The sequence below is a fragment of the Anguilla anguilla genome, chromosome 7 (assembly GCF_013347855.1).
Source record: "Anguilla anguilla isolate fAngAng1 chromosome 7, fAngAng1.pri, whole genome shotgun sequence".
NCBI classification, from domain to species: Eukaryota; Metazoa; Chordata; class Actinopteri; order Anguilliformes; family Anguillidae; genus Anguilla; species Anguilla anguilla.
Window position 1 is genome coordinate 45,516,519 of NC_049207.1, and position 16,785 is coordinate 45,533,303.

General features: G+C 53.8%; 1 protein-coding gene across 3 annotated transcripts in view; it reads left to right on the plus strand.

The window, feature by feature from the left end:
* Window positions 1–16,785, plus strand: part of LOC118232153 (F-box/WD repeat-containing protein 7) — a 143,391-nt gene that overhangs the window by 113,625 nt on the left and 12,981 nt on the right. For 2 of the 3 annotated variants that reach the window (XM_035426809.1, XM_035426810.1), the window contains exons 4-8: window positions 6,777–6,859; window positions 10,169–10,310; window positions 12,480–12,614; window positions 13,617–13,740; window positions 15,972–16,108. In XM_035426809.1, the coding sequence (XP_035282700.1) occupies window positions 6,777–6,859; window positions 10,169–10,310; window positions 12,480–12,614; window positions 13,617–13,740; window positions 15,972–16,108 (621 nt within the window). Of the gene's footprint in view, window positions 1–1,191; window positions 1,680–6,776; window positions 6,860–10,168; window positions 10,311–12,479; window positions 12,615–13,616; window positions 13,741–15,971; window positions 16,109–16,785 lie in introns of those variants that run through there. The other variant, XM_035426811.1, reaches the window with a different exon arrangement.

Below are 16,785 nucleotides of genomic sequence, written 5' to 3' on the forward strand. Positions count from 1 at the left end.
CCACCACAACATTGTTGGCAACCAGTCTGTTGGGGTGGGAGGAGGGGGCGTTACCATCCGTTTTTTTTTTTTTTTTTTTTGGTCGGGCCATTTTGTTGAAAGCGATTGTGCTGTTGCTGAATGTCTGTCCGTTAACCCTTACCTACGAGTCCAGGCACATTCCCTAAATTGTATGCCTGCAGGGCAGTTCTGTTCTTTGCTGTTTTTCTCTAGATCATAATTTACGTTTCCCCCTTCTCTCGGCTCAAACGGCGCAAAATGCCCGACATTCTTCTCTTCCCTGCCCTTTATTTAAAGAAGCAAAGTCAAGTTGGGTGCAACAGGAGGATTGCTTTCTAATAAATGACACAAAGCAAAGCCGTTTCTTTATTACTTAGAGAAGTTGTCAGAATACCAATGAGGTATTTAGACACTTCTGTTTAACGAGCAGTTTCAGTACTCTCCTTGTGCTTTATTTTCTCTTTTTCTGAATCATTTAATGTTGACTTTATCTGTCAACATTAAATGATATTTCACAGACTTCCAGGCGCTGCTGTCAACAGTAAAGTACATTTTTAAATTAAAATCACTTTGGAGAAGTCTGGCGTCTTTCCTCGTGAAGCTTACAATATATATTGGAGATCTATAAATTGAATTAAACATCTATATGATTTAAACGTTTTTTAAACGTATGTTTACATGATGTGTCTTTACATAGTAGTTTGACAGTGTGTAGCCTAGATCTGTACCAAATGAATTATCATACATGTAGCCTATTCCCCATTACAGCATAAATACAAAAATGAATGTTCATTCGGTATTTCTTTTGAAAGCGAGATGAAAACATAATTTTCAGAAGTAACAATGTCCTGGTGATCAAATAACCTGCATTGAAGGTGCCGACGTTACTTTTGTTGTTCCGATTAGTTTGTTAAAATGCTAACCTTCCACTACCGGACGAACTTTGCAGCAGATGAGGAAAACAGTGAAAATGCCACGCGCGCAGTGATGGGTGGAATAATAGGATGCAGGGCGGAGTGGTGGGGGTTTGGGGGCAACACTTTAGAGACCATGTTCAGTTATTGTCAATCCATGCAGAATGTTGCATCGTGTTTTCCCCCCTGATCAGTGTTTTACTATCAGGCGCTTCTGCAGTCGCTCGCAGTCCCTAGGTTGTGTTCATTTAATTGATGTACTGCGCATAGCGTGGACGCTTGGACTGCACCATTCGCTTCCTCACCGCCGGGGAAGATGGGAGTCGAACCCCCAGCTAAAAACGGCAGAGCAGAGGCTTAAAGCGAGCACGATCCTCCCCTTTCTCTATGACCCCCCTTCTTCCCTCCTTCCTTCCGACACCACCTCTGCTTTCTTCTCGCTATCCCTCCCCTTATTATCCTCCCGGAGTCCTCGGGGGCTGGCAGTTGTGAGAGAACTGCTGAATTGTTACCGAGCGTCTGTTGGTGTCACTGCGAAGCTCTCTCATTGCCGGGTTCTGAAATTCGCCTCTGCTTTCGGTGACGTGCCCGAGCATGTTCACATCAGAGATAGTGTCGAATCTACCTGAGTGTGTACTTCTCAACCGCTGCCAGAGAATACCTACCAGGCACAGAGACTGGGGCTTCAGATACTCGCAGTGAAGAAAACCACACAGGATTACAACGATGGGGTTCTACGGCACTTTAAAGATGATCTTTTATAAAGTGAGTTAGTGGTTTTTTACCGTTTTATATCCGCGTCCAGTTAGCGAACTGCGCATCGCAGTAGATGATTTTCCGCATTTTTTTCAGCCTTAGCCGTAATCGACATCGTGTAGCCTTTGGTTGTGAGGTCCTTGCATAATTTTAATCACGATCGGCATATTTACTTAGCTGTCCATTAAATATAAATCCTTGGTATGGCGTTGCGGTAGCTATAACTGCTTTAAATATCAGACTTCCTTAAAATGTATGCATTTGAGCTGGCCAGAATTAGATGATTTCTGTCTGTATCCGTGGCTTAAGTAGCAGCGAGGACCTCGGGAATTTAGATCCGTAGATCAAGGGCATTGATTTCATACTGAAAAGAAAAAAACGACGCGAGGTCGTTTCTTGATGCGATTTATTTAAATTGTGCGATTCTGCCAAATCATTCTCCCGTAATGTCTATGCTACTGCACCTGCGTGCTACGGTATATGGACGAGAGATCCGGCACATCAGCACTTTATTGCACGGATGCTCATACAACACCCCCTCGCATGGGACCATATAGGATATCTGCAAAGATTTTAAATGGTCTTTTGACGTGACCGGGCGCGGTTTGAGGAAATTAACACCACATTGTAATGTGTTCAGCGTGGTGTTAAAGCACCCCTCCGCCAACAGACAGCTGCCAGGGTTGCTTCTGTCATGTGCAGCAAAGATGTTCATTATTTCCCGTAATCGCCTATGCTTATTCGGTCGTTCGCAGTATTGGGTGTGTTGAACGAGTCGTTGACACATTGAAACAAATTAGCATTTCGCCTTTAGCACATTTTGGGCTATCGCAAAAGAGTAAAATAATGCTTATTATTGTGTGTGCCATGTTCCATTGCGCAAGTTACCGCGGAGATGTCGGTCCTGCTGTGCGTGAGATTTCGAAGTGGTGTTTGAAGTATGGACTCGAAGCCTTCCCCATACAGCCTGTTGAAGAATCTCGATGTTGCTGACAGACTATGACAGGCTATCATAGGCCTACGTGGTTAATAGCTAGTGCAACATATATGTCTCTTCCATATATACGAAAAGATTTATTTTCCAGTTTTTTATAAGTTTGTTTAAGAAACATATCCGTCAACTTGGTCCAAGTGCATTATCCCTCCAAAAGAATCGCGCTTGCGGAATCAGTGGAAATGTTTAATGTAATATTGGAAACGTGTTCAAGGTAAACGTGCCTTTTCTGCACCCAGATGACTTCAGAACCTGATTTCTAGGTTCCAGAACGTAATCTATTTTAAAACGTGTTGCGACGAGGAAGCAGCGTGTGATGTTACGGAGGAGCTGTCTGAGCAGGGACACTCCCCGCCCTTTCTGCTCGCTGCGTTTAGACATTTTCCGCACGTCCCTGAGAAAATACGCTTCCGAATCCGCAGCTGGTGGAAATTCTGTTTTTCGTGTAATGCTAACACATTTCTCCATCACCATCTAGTCATTTTACCTTTCCGTGTCCTCATTTTAGTGAACTACGGATTGCCCATGATGTGCATTTGCTTGCTCATAAGCAATTAACAATAAAAAAAACACTTCTTTTAGTTGAAAATGCATGTATATGCTCTGTATTCTCTCCGGCTGTTGATTTCAGGTCTCAATATTTTGGGGCTTAAATAAGCGGGGGGTCGATGCGTATTCTGTCTGTACAAATTGTTGCGGATTTAGCATAGGAAATGACATCCCTCGCTGTTGACTACTTAGATTTTGGTTCCCAGGGGATCGGTATGCACAATGCCGTTCCCAGTGTAGCTGAAATTGCATAGCCTAACCATCTGTGACCAAACACTCATATTCTGTAATGACCAGCACGGAAAACCTTTTTCATGTCTGAATCTTCAGTAAAGCACTGTGAGGAAAGCGTGTTGGCCTTTAAATGCCAAGTAAAACTGCCATTTAATTTTATTTCTAGTTTGGTTACGCAATTCAGGTGCTGATAGGAGGGTCCATCGAACATTCAGCCTATAGAATTAATCCTCTTAGAGATACAACCATGATAGCTGGGCTTCTCTCTCTTTTACTCATTCACTCAATGGGTGTGTACAGTATAGGTGATATTTAGCCGTCGTTGATTTTAATAAGGACAGCAACCAAGTCATTTATACTTCACCATTTTCGCACACCTGTTAACATTACTATACTATACTTGCCAACCACAGAGTCCCTTTGTCATATTTATGTTGGAGCAAGAATTCTTGTCGTTGTTCATTTTGAATGCTCTACAGAGAAAAGGAGTTGATGGTCCATTATGTAAGCAGCATGCAGGCGAGGCTTGTACGTGTAGGAAATCCCCTGAAGTGCCCTTGTGTCTCTACCACGCGTCTGAAGGAGGGAGGTTTCAGGAGCCCTGCAGTTCCTCATTGCTGTTAAGGTTGGGAGAGGTGCGCAAATGGCACGTTACAGCCAAGCTTATGGGTGCCTTAGCTCAAGAGCACTCTTCCCTATTCCCTTTCATCTCCGTTCTCCTTCCTCTCGCTCGGTCTCGCCCTCTCTTCTTCCTCACCCCCTTTTTCTCCTCCTCGAAGCTCGTCGTCGCGGTGAGGTCACGGCCCTTCGAGAACGGGCGCGGGTTTTGGCGGCGGCTAACCCGACCAGTCGAACCGCCTGACGAAACGAGCGAGCACTTCCTTCGGCAGGAAGGAACAGCCCGTAAATAACGAAGTTCTCTCGCCGCCGCGCGGAAAACGCGCTCGAGGGCCCGTCCGGCGATGCTCGTCTCGCGTCCGCGGTGGCGGTAACGAGGCGTTCGCGTACGCCCGCCGGGGCCGAGGTTCTACTGATGTGCCCGGGCCCTTGATCTACGACTGCGCTCCCCCCCCCCCCCCCACCCGTCACTCATACTTTGAAGGGCGCTTTAATCAGAACCCCAGGCCTGTCAACACTGAGGCGTCTTCCCTGCGAACACGTGCCCCCCGGTGTCCTCATCATCCAATCGTCTGCAGGGAGGGGGGGTGTCAAGCCCCCTTTTTTACCCCGTGCTTCCCGTGTGACGCTCCCGTCTTTTGTACTGGCATGCTGACGCCTCGGAAATCCACCATCACCCCTAGTAACAGCGACAGACCGAACGTCTCTCAGTTTCTACCTCAGCATCTTGCCAAGCTTGTTTAGGCTAGACGAGGCAAGCTTATTTGTGTAGCACCTTTCACACACACGGTGGAAATTCGAAACGCTTGTTTAGCACAAGGTTGATCGCTACAGTCTCTCCGCTGTTGTCAGAGGAGCGGTGAAATGTGCTCTGGGCTGCAGTTGCATTGTGGGACAGCGGTTGGGAGGAGCAGACCCGCTGTCTGGATTTTCCCTCTGTGACATCACTGTCGGTATCCGGCCGCGTTCCATCCTGGAAACCACGCACGGGCACCCCGATGAGTCTTCATCAGCTAGGGACTTGGACAGGGATGTCCTTGGACAGGCCTGAGAGGAGAGTCCCAAACAGCTTTTGATTGGCCCACATCCTCTTAGGAGAGTCCCTTATGGCTTGTGATTGGGCCACATTCCCTGACAAGAGTCCCAAATGGCTTCCGATTGGGCCACATTCTCTGACAAGAGTCCCAAATGGCTTCTGATTGGCCCACTTTCTCAGAGAAGAGTCCCAAACACTTTCTGAGTGGCCTACAGCCCACATCCTGCATAAAGTGGGACTGAAGTCCAGTGAGACAGCAAATAAATTTCATATGTAACTGCTTCCCAAAAATACTGCTTTTTTCCTCCTTGAATGTGGTGTTCTTGTGTGAGTGGACAGTGTAGGCTTTGTGTGGTGGCGTATCTAGGGTGGAACTATGCACTGAGGCAGGCGACAAGGGGCTTTGATGGTGTGTGTGTGTGTGTGTGTGTGTGTGTGTGTGTGTGTGTGTGTGTGTGTGTGTGTGTGTGTGTGTGTGTGTGTGTGTGTGTGTGTGTGTGTGTGTGTGTGTATGTGTGTGTGTGCACGTGTGTGTGTGCATGCCTGTTCCCATGCTTGTGTCTGAGTGGGTGTATGTGTATGTGTAGCGCAGGTCTGTGTGTATGTGTGTGTGTGTTTGGCGTTTGTGTGGTTTGTATGTGCATCTGTTTGTGTGTATGTATGTTTGGTGTGCGTGTGTTTGCGTGTTTGCTTGTGGATGTTTTTGAGGCAGAGAGAGCGAGAGAGAGAGAGAGAGAGAGAGAGAGGGCACAGTAAAGAATGGGCTGCTCTATTTCCCTCCCTGAGCAGCAGTATAAATCAAGCGGGTGTCTGGTGCCGGGGGTGCAGTCTGCACACAGCCCTGTCGCTGTGGAGTCCTGCAAATCAAAGCGACAGCGTTTCCCGTACGCGGCCTTCACAGACTCCGCCCCCCCCCCCCCCCCCACTGCAGGCCTTTACAGCCCCCGCCCCCCCCCCCCACTGCAGGCCTTTACAGCCCCCGCCCCCACTCCTGGCAGAACCAGGAACCAGGGTCCCTATCCCCCCCCCCCCCCCCCCCCAATGGGTGGAGGAAGGCACTCCACGCCGCAGAATGAATTCACCTAGAAAGATGGGCTCTGTGCCTAATGCCATATATCAGTTTCCCACCTTGGCCCGGCTGCTCATTTAGGATCTTTCTATTTTTGGTTCACTTTACCTGGAACACCCACCTCACAAAATGGCTCCCGATTATCGCTTTAAAATGCTATGTGCCCACATCAGCGTTACATGGCCAGTGCCCTTTTCTGTTGGGAAGTGATACAGGGATCCAAACAGACCCCTCAGGCTACACGCCGCAGAGTCGGAAAGGGTTGACTGTCTTCGTGCGGCTTTGTGAAGCTGGTAGACCAGTGAACGGCCGTCATGGGGGGGGGGGGGGGGGGTGAATGAGGTGGGGGGCAGCCCCGGGCGTTCTTCTGTGTTTGCTTAACGAAGAGGCGGCGTGCTCCAGCGTAGATTTGTTTGCGCTCCTCTGCGATCGATCGACCGTTGGCCAGCCGCAGGCCCCCCCGTGGTCAGATGTAAATCAGAGGCAGTCCTCGCTGGTCCGGTCGTAAACGGTCAGGTGTAAATCTCAGGTGGTTTTGGCGGCAGCGCTCGCGGTCCACCCTCTGCGCTCCTCTTGACCGCTCCGTTCTCCTCTTTTGTCTTGCAGATGAAGAGAAAGCTGGACCATGGCCCCGAGGTCCGGTCTTTCCCTTCAGGGAAGAAGCCCTGCAAAGGCTCGGAATACCCAAGGTAACCCCCGCCCTTCACCAATCCAGCTAACCCATTCACCCACCCGCCGCTCACCAATCCCACTCACCCATTCACCCACCCGCCGCTCACAAACCCACTCACCCATTCACCCACCCGCCGCTCACAAACCCACTCACCCGCCCCTCACAAACCCACTCACCCGCCCCCCACCCCTCACAAACCCACTCACCCACCCCCCACCCCTCACAAACCCACTCACCCGCCCCTCACAAACCCACTCACCTGCCCCCCGCCCCTCACCAATCCAACTAACCCATTCACCCACCCGCCGCTCACAAACCCACTCACCCGCCCCTCACAAACCCACTCACCTGCCCCCCGCCCCTCACAAACCCACTCACCCTCCCCCCACCCCTCACAAACCCACTCACCCGCCCCCCGCCCCTCAGAAACCCACTCACCCGCCCCCCGCCCCTCACAAACCCACTCACCCGCCCCTCACAAACCCACTCACCCGCCCCCCGCCCCTCACAAACCCACTCACCCGCCCCCCGCCCCTCACAAACCCACTCACCCACCCCCCACCCCTCACAAACGCATTCACCGTTACCTAGCGCAGACCAAACAAACCTGGCTGTCCCAAGAGCCATCCACGCCCACCTTATTCGCATCAGTGTGCGAGACGCTACCTGGAAGAGCCCATTCACACGGTCTGGCTAATGCGTGTGTTAGTGAGCGCGCGCAAGGCCAGGGCTTGTGGGAGCAGCGAGCTTGGGCGCTGTTTTTTTCGCTTGTTTTTCGGGCGGGGGGCACGGCGCTGTGTCGCGGTGACTCCGCGGCCTTGCGGAGACGGAGGGGGCCGCTGGAACGGCCCGCGCACCCACGGCTGCGCTGCTCGAGGGAGGCAGAGGAGCGTCACCGGCCTGGAGTAAAACATGGAGATATATTACAGGAGAAAATGGAGGTGGTGGAAACGATGGAAAAATTCCAGGGAAAACACCCCCCTCCCCCTTCCCCATGGCCCCCCACACTACTCAACCGCTGTTACCTTAAAGTCTCGCGTTTTCAGGAAAACGAAAGGCCGCATTATTCTCACAACCCACGATTCTCGGGGGTAGACGGGCGTGAGAGGAGAACGCGGCTCGTAAGCCCGACGGGTTTCTAAAAACGATCACGTGAGCTCTTCCGACGCGTCTGCCCCGCCTGGGTGAAAAGGCTTTATTAAGGAAACGCCTCCGTCCAAACAAGGAGTGCGGATGCCTCCCTGCCCTCCCCTCCCCTCCCCTCCGTGGAGTGATGCGACTGTGGGGGGGCGCTGCCCTGGCCCCGTACGGATTGCGTAGCTCCGGATCCAGGCGGGAGGGAACGGACGGATCGGGCGTCCAAGCGATCGATCGATTCCTGGTTCGCAGACAGAGACTGACGGACTGTCGACGGGTTGACTGCACTGCGGCAGCTCAGTTAAGCCCCCCCACCCCCCACCCCCGACCCCCCCCCCCCCCAGCTCTCTGTCTGTCAGCACCTTCTCGCTACCGTGGCAACATCCCAACCGGTAAGCACCTCCTCAGTAAACTGAACGCTCCGGGTCCAAATGGCTGGTTGTCGGGCAGCGTCGTCACGGAAACTCCTCGCTTGGGAGCTCCCGAGCGTGTGGTTCACCTCGCGCTCAGAACCAGGCCGGCCGCGCCCCGCCCCCGCGTCAGAGACCAGACCTGGGAGCTCACAGTTTGGAGCTTTTTCTGTACTGTACGTGCTGTAGAGACTGCCGGGTGAAATGCAAGCTCCTCCCCTTTAGAAATAAAACTTAGGGAGCGTGTGCGAATGACGCCACGTTTCCTGCGACACGTCGTGACCTGACTAACCCAACGCGCTCCTCTCGAGGCGTTTTTTGGCCTCGCTCCCAGCATGCATTGCGTCTGTCTGTTTTTGCACTCGACGCCCGTGTCTGGGTTAGCCAAACATTAGTCGCGTCCCACCTGGGATTCGCTCTCATAACCTGCTGCTTCAGGCTTTCGTTCGAGGATCCTCCCCCCCCCCCCCCCCCCCCCCCCAATCGATCGGTCCGCCCTGTCGGCGTCTCTGGCGATTAGCGCTACCCTGTGTTTCGAGCTGGAGGGTTAGCAGATTAGCCTGTTTTAGCCCTCCCCGGCGCTGGAGATTTGTAAGGGATGCTAAGTCCAGCGCCGCTCTCGGTTCCGTCTTCCCGGCAACGGCGGCCGCGTACCGCCATCTCCCTGCCCACCGCCATCTCGCTGGCAGCCCCTCCCGGGTTTTAACCGTCGTACCTGCGATCCTCTCCGCTTTTAAATCCCGTTAAAAATTCATCCGCCGTTACGAAACGGACCCGTCTCCGCTCACGGGAAGAAACTAGACTTTTCCGACTTTAAAGGACTCTGTCACCGGGCAGTGGAACAGTGCTGAGCTGGCTTCCCCCCCCCGTTGCCGTTTCTGCATCATAAGCACCCGCGCTTTGAAGAGCTCGTTCGCTGGCCCCGGGTCCCGCCCCCGGCGCGCGGGGATTCCTGACGCCGAGCGCCACGCTCGGGAGGACGTCCCTCTTTGAAGCTTTCGGCACCCGCGGCCCGACCGGGCCCCCCCCGTGAGAAACGGCATCGTTTAGCCGCCCCCCCAACCCCCCCCGCCCAAGGTTTCTTTTGAAACCGGTCAGGAGCGGGGCAGATTTACAACGAACGTAATTAGAAGGGGGTCGAAGGTCACGGTAGCGCGTTCGCGCTGGGCTTCCTCTGTTTCCAGCGTGAATTATAGTGCGGGTTATGGTGAGCAGCTGTTTTTTTTTTCTCCCCCCCCCCCCCCCCCCCGCTACATCATCGTGTTTGATGAGAAGACAGCAGGTTGAGAAGCCAACTTGTCTGCGCAAAGCCCAGAAGCAATATGTTTATCTCATTAATATCAATCGTGCATCTCTCCCACTGCCAGAAGCGCGATATTACTGTTACTCCTTTGTTATCATTGAGAACAGATTCTCCACGTGGCCCTCCCCAGCCCTCCCCGCCCCTCCCCAAACTCAAAGGAAATGTTTGATAAGAGATTAGAAACCACAAGATAAAGAGTTTTCTGCCCCAAATCTCATCATCGTTATCCTCTTCGGGGCAGTTCATAACGGCACTCTGTAGCCTAATCCAATGCGCGAGTCTGTCCAAATATTCCCCCTCTTAACGCGCTCGTAACGTTTTGAAAGCTGATCACGGAAAGCTGCGGGGAATGCAGATTTTTAATAAGGATATTGTTTTCCGTGAAAAGGAAAAAATGCTTTGCCCGGAGATATCCGATTAATGCGTCTGAATTTTCCCCTCTCTCTTCCTCCCCCCCTCCCCTTTGATGTGGCAGCCCTACAGGACTGGTTCCGTACCCGGCCACGCCCACCACGTTCGGGGACTTGAGAGCAGCCAACGGGCAGGGGCAGCAGAGGCGCCGCATCACCTCCATCCAGCCGCCGTCGGGGCTCCAGGAGTGGCTCCGCACGTTTCAGGTAAGCCCCGCCCCCCCCCTCGCCAAACGCACGGGTCTCGGTGCGGAAGTCTGTGAGGCAGATCAGTCCCCCCGATGCTCATTCTCTGAAGTCTTCTGTTGTCTCTCCTTGCTCCTCTGTCCTCTGTCACTTGTTTCTTTCTCTCTCCTCTGTCCCCCCCCCTCCCCCTTTCTCCCTCTCCCCTTCCTCTCTCGTTGGACTCTCGCCATCTGGTTTTCGCGACCCGACGGGGTTTGCAGCTCTCCCGTCCAGCGTTCCCTCAGACCTCGAGATGACCGCGGCCTCGCTAGCGTCCCGCGGCGCGCGCTAGCGTGGAATTAACCTGCCCCTCCAAACACGGGCTAGTCGATTCGGAGGTTCCGGTGGGGGGGGGGGGCGTCTGCTCGATTTGTTTTCTTTAGCGTAATCCTCAGAATCCCCCCCCCCGCTCCCTCTCCGTACTTCAGGAGAGGCGCCGCGGGATGGGGCACTTAACTACAGCGCCAGATTTTGGCCGGTTGCCGTGAACGAGTTGAGCTTAACGAAAGCACTGAGGGATCCGACCCAACCTTCCCTGCACACCGCGCCGCTCGCTGCCTTCGCTAATGGAGCTACAGAGCTCTGTTAAAGGCAGGTTGGGATGTTCCTTCCGTACCGTGACCTTTGAAACGGTGTTCTTCACTCTTTCTGTTCGCAGGCGCAAGTCCTTTTTTTTCCAGGCGTTTCCCCAGCGCTGTTCTTATCTCTTCTCTTCTTTTTGTTTGCGGCATCAGATCCAGGAACCGAACAGAAATCCTTTTAAGAAAAGGCTTTGTGGTGAATCGGGGCTGCTGTTCTGGGCCGGGACGTTCAGAAACCACTTTTTTTGGGAACCGCGATGCCCGGTTGCACCCTAACCGGAACCTAACACCTTTAAGAAAATAACTTCGGAGCGTTTTACCGTGGAATGGGCGGATCTGGCGAATTAACGGTAGTCGTTGCGACCGGACGTGAAAAGGGGGGGGTCTCGAACGTGGAGAGATCTCGGCGCGAATCTCCCCTGCGCACGGACGCGATGACCAGCCGTTTCCTCGGAGATAACGCGCCCCGTTTCCTGTCGCGGCTCCCCCCCCTGGAGTTAATCTCATTTTCGGAGGATGCCGCAGTTCTTTCCGGCCCAGGCTCGTTAACCGGTCGGGATGGGATGGGGTGCGGGCGGGTGGGCAGGCCCGGGGCGCTGGGATCGCGGCTTTGCTTTCGTTTGCGCCTCTCTCTTGGCGCGGGCTTCCCGGTAATGACCCCCCCGGCGTCCAGGAAGGATGCCCGCCGTCTGCCATGGCGGAGGGTGGATGGCACGGCGTGATGCAATTAGACTGAAAACAAACGGGCGCCTCCTGACAGATTGCATCATTTAAAAGCCTTTCTTTTTTCTAAATACCCCCCCCCCCCCACCCCCCCCTTTATTTCCCCCGGTTTAAAGCACTTCCCTGCGAAACGGCCAGAGCTCGGACTCCGGAGGAGGGGAAGTTTGTTTGTGCGTCGCTGGCAGCAACCGAGCTGGCCCCCTAACGGTCGGGCCCCCCCGAACGGCCAGGCCCCCCCGATCCTTTCCGCCGGGCCACGCGCTCTCTCATACCGCCAGGGACTCCACAGCTCGGCGGTCCTCCGCGCCGGGACATTAACCGGGGGGGGGGGGGGGGGGGGGGGGGGGGGAATTAGGAGTCTTTAACGAGCGCCTCGGTGACCGTGCGCTAAGAGCCCTGCGTATGGGACCCGTTAAAGGCCCACTGCGTTTAGAAAGGCCCTAAAGCTAATGCTAAACTCCGCGCTCGCTCTCTCCTGGCCCCCCAACCGCGGTCCCTGCCACCTCGTAATTTCGGGGCGGGGTCCGAGTCTCGACGGGGCGGCCCAGCCGCGGGCGCTGCCGAGCGGGGCGCGATTTGCCTTTCAGGTTCCTGAACCCGTTGCTTTGCTACGCTAAGTTTGCACAGGCAAAAACAAGGACTGGCGCTCGCTGCAGTAAGGACCTCTTCTGCAAAGAGTCGCGTAGACAAGAGCTTAACTTGAGTGCCCGGTGTAATGAACCAGCGCTGAGCTCGCTGGCGGCACTCTCCTGTTAGCGTGTGTGTGTGTAGCGGGGTCGGCTGGGACCGCGTGTTAATGTTAACGTCCCTCTCTCTCTCTCTCTCTCTCTCCACCCGTGCGTTTCAGAGCTGGAGCGGTCCGGAGAAGCTCCTGGCGCTGGACGAGCTCATCGACAGCTGCGAGCCCACGCAGGTCAAGCACATGATGCAGGTGATCGAGCCGCAGTTCCAGAGGGACTTCATCTCCCTGCTGCCCAAAGAGGTGAGCCTGGGGGCTCCGCCCCGCCCCGAACCCGGACGGACACGCCCCGCCCGGGCACACCCGCCCCGCTCGCAGACATTTCGTCGCGCCAGCCAGAAGCGTGAGCGCGCTGGCGTCAGGGCGGAGTCGCAGAACCTGACTGACGCGCCGGTTCTTCCAGTTCCTGTTCGTCGCCGCGTGCCGCACGTCTCTGTAATTAGGATATTGAGAGAGAGAGGGATGTGTGAAGTAGCTGGGAAGCGGAGGCTGCTGGGATGGGGTCACGGTTCCTTCGGAACGCGTTTCTGCCGCAGAGGCAAACTCGTGCAGATCGCCTCCTTTCCTACGCCTTCCAAGAATCCCCCGAGAGTTTCCTATTAGACGGAAAGAGAGAGGTTCGGTTTCTCTTCCTCTGCACAGAGGGAGAGAGGGAGCGAGAAAGAGAGAGAGAGAGGTTTGGTTTCTCTCTCTTCCTCTGCACACAGAGAGAAGGAGAGAGAGGGAATGGGAAAGAGAGAGATGAGAGGGAGGGAGGGGGAGAAGTCTGGCACCCCGCTCCCTTGACCCGGGGTCCCCGCGCGGACGCAAATTAAAACCCCCGACGGTGGGCCCGGCCGCCGCTTTTAATCCGGGACGGGAAACGCCGGCGTCGGCCCTCGCCCAGGATATTGGAGAATCCGAACCTCGTAATTGCCTTCCCCCAGCTCCCCCCCGCTCCCCCCGGCTCCCCCCCGCTCCCCCCGGCTCCCGGGCTCCGCCGGAAACGCAGCGGCGGGGTTTTGCGTCGCGATAAATGAGTTTTTGTCGGAATGAAATTTGAGCCGGTGGTGGACCGGCAGACCAGTGACACGGCGGTTATGAACAGCGCCATTAAAAAGGCCGGCTGGGGGTGGGGCTGGGGGTGCGGCTGGGGGTGGGCGCTGGGGCTGGGGCTGGGGCTGGGGCTGGGGCTGCGGGCTAGTGCTGGTGAGGTACTGAGCATGTGCGTGACCGTCTCTCTCTCTCTCTCTCTCTCTCTCTCAGCTGGCCCTGTACGTGCTGTCCTTCCTGGAACCCAAAGACCTGCTGCAGGCGGCGCAGACCTGCAGGTACTGGCGCATCCTGGCCGAGGACAACCTGCTCTGGAGGGAGAAGTGCAGGGAGGAAGGTGAGCCTGCGCAACTCGCACAGCAACCTTGAGCAACTCGTACACCATTTTACACAACTCACACAGCAACCTTACACAGCTCATACAGCAAAGGGCTACTCACACAGCAACCTTACACAACTCATACAGCAAATGGCTGCTCACACAGCAACCTTACACAACTCATACAGCAAAGGGCTACTCGCACAGAAACCTTACACAACTCATACAGCAAAGGGCTACTCACACAGAAACCTTACACAACTCATACAGCAAAGGGCTACTCGCACAGCAACCTTACACAACTCATACAGCAAATGGCCGCTCGCACAGTAACCTTACAGAACCAATACTGCGAAGGGCTACTCACACAGCAACCTTACAGAACCAATACTGCAAAGGGCAACTCACACGGCAACCTTACAGAGCCAAGGGTAACCATATGCAACTCATACAGCAACCTTAAGCAGCTCGTTCTGCAACTTTACACAACTCAGACAGCAGCCATGGGCAACTCTTTCAGAAAAGGGCAACTCGCGCAGCAGCAACCTTGCATAACTCGTACAGCAACCTTACACAAATCGTACAGCGACCTTACGCAACTCATACAGCAGCAACCATGCGCTGCTCAGTTTAATGAATTGGGACTGCAGTTAAACATACAGCAAAGGTGTATGTCATTGTCAATGCCCAAACATGTCATAGGTTTCTCACAGATTAAATTGATTGGTCTGTCCACACACACACACACAGTTCCCCAGGATGCCAGGAGCAGGCTTAACGCCAGCCAGCGCGGCCTGCCGCAGATTTACAGCAGTCTCTGTTTGCTGAGCCAGGGCTGTTCATCACTGCAGACCTGTGCATCAATACAGCGCTGTGCATCACTGCAGAACTGTGCGTCACTGCAGAGCTGTGCATTAATACAGAGTTGTGCATCGCTGCAGACCTGTGCATCAATACAGCGCTGTGCATCACTACAGAACTGTGCGTCACTGCAGAGATGTGCATCAATACAGAGCTGTGCATCGCTGCAGACCTGTGCATCAATACAGCGCTGTGCATCACTACAGAACTGTGCATCACTGCAGAGCTGTGCATTAATACAGAACTGTGCATCAATACAGAGCTCTGCATCGCTACTGACCTGTGCATCAATACAGAACTGTGCATCGCTGCAGACCTGTGCATTAATACAGAGCTGTGCATCAGTGCAGAGTTGTGCATCACTATAGAACTGTGCGTCACTGCAGCGCTGTGCATCACTACAAAACTGTGCGTCACTGCAGAGCTGTGCGTCACTGCAGAGCTGTGCATCAGTACAGAGCTCTGCATCGCTACTGACCTGTGCATCAATACAGACCTGTGCATTGCTGCAGAGCTGTGCATTAATACAGAGCTGTGCATCACTACAAAACTGTGCATCAGTATAGAACTGTGCATCACTACAAAACTGTGCTTCACTGCAGAACTGTGCATCACTACAGAGTTGTGCATCGCTATACACTTGTACAGCTGTAATCCAGAACTGTGCATTAATACACTGCGTAAAGCTGTGATTCAGAGCTGTGCATTAATACGCTGCTTACAGCTGTAATCCTGCAGGTGTGGATTTGACAGTTCTGAGCCGGCTGGTCTGTTGCCGCGGGAGCGCTCCTGCGCAGCTAGCCTGGCTTCCGCGCATGCTCTCCAGCTGGGGCTGCGCTCTCATGCAGGCGTGTCATTAGCAGGAATGTTGGCTCGCACGTCGGCAGCAGCTGCCTAAGCCGCCGCGTTATTACAACCGTGCTAGACCTGCAGGGCGCTTTCCAAGGGCTTTTTCTCATCGTATTATTTGATCATTATTATTGTTTTTTTTTTATTGTTTTATTTGCTTTGTTATAAAGCTTGCCAGGCTGTTGAGTTTGAGAAGCAAGGCCAGCGTTGTTGCGGAAGAAAAAGCGCACTGCTTCGGTTGGTGGCGCTGCCCAGAAGGCTCCTTCTGTTGCCAAGCAAACCCGACACGGTTGAAAGCATGTTTGTTGGCTGAGTGGGAGAGATTATCCCGTTTCACATTTAGCAGGTAGACATCCGATGAAATCTGTCAGGCGGAACCGAGGCTAACTAAACCAGCTTCCCCCCTCCCCCACCCTCCCGCCTTCCTGGAGGGTCCTGGCGAGGGTGTCTGGCACAGAACCCCCGAAAGCCCGCCCCCCCCCCCCCCCCCCCCCCCCCCCCCCCGTCTCCTCCTTCTGAGCGCTTGTTTACCCCGTCAGGTATTAACGAGGCGCTCCACGTCAAGAGGAGGAAGGTGATGAAACCGGGGTTCACCCACAGCCCCTGGAAGAGCGCCTACATCAGGCAGCACAGGATAGACACCAACTGGAGAAGAGGAGACCTCAAATCCCCAAAGGTACACACAAGGCCTCTTATCCCCAGTCACCTGGCGTAGAGTTCCCCCTACAGATCCCTACTGCCTCCCCAAATCTTTAGCCCGTTAACTGCTGTATGTGAGGATCTTACTGAAAGCAACAAACGCTACAAGTTTGTCACTAAAAGATTGGAGTTGCATCAAGGTTATTTGTGTGGAATGTTTTTTCTCAGAGTAATAACTTCTGCAAGTGCACTAATGTAGCGAATCTTTTCAGCAAAAATGTAGAAGGGCACGTTGTGCTGGAGACTAAAAAATGTCAGTTGCATAATTCAGTTTGCTAGAAAGGCTCTTCATTTTTTATCTCGAATGTACAGTATTCAGGAAACGAAGAACTTCCATCTCATTCGGGGTTTTTATGTACACAGGCTGTGACTGACAAGGACAGCAAAGATTAATTTTCTTCCGAAAACAGGACACCATATATGGAACGGAGATGCACTAAATTCTGGGCCGTGTGTTTAATGCATGCCATAAAAAAAAGTTAATGGCTAGCTCCCGCAGCCCTGAGTGATAAATCCTCATCCTTCCGAGCGTCCGTTTGATTGAAAGAACGAGTCTTTGAGGGCCACTTTCCCAATCAGCCAAGTGGGGCATGCGCTCGTCGTCAGCAGGTGGTTCCCGCCGAACCGAATGTCAGTTCCAGCTTTTTTTCGCCG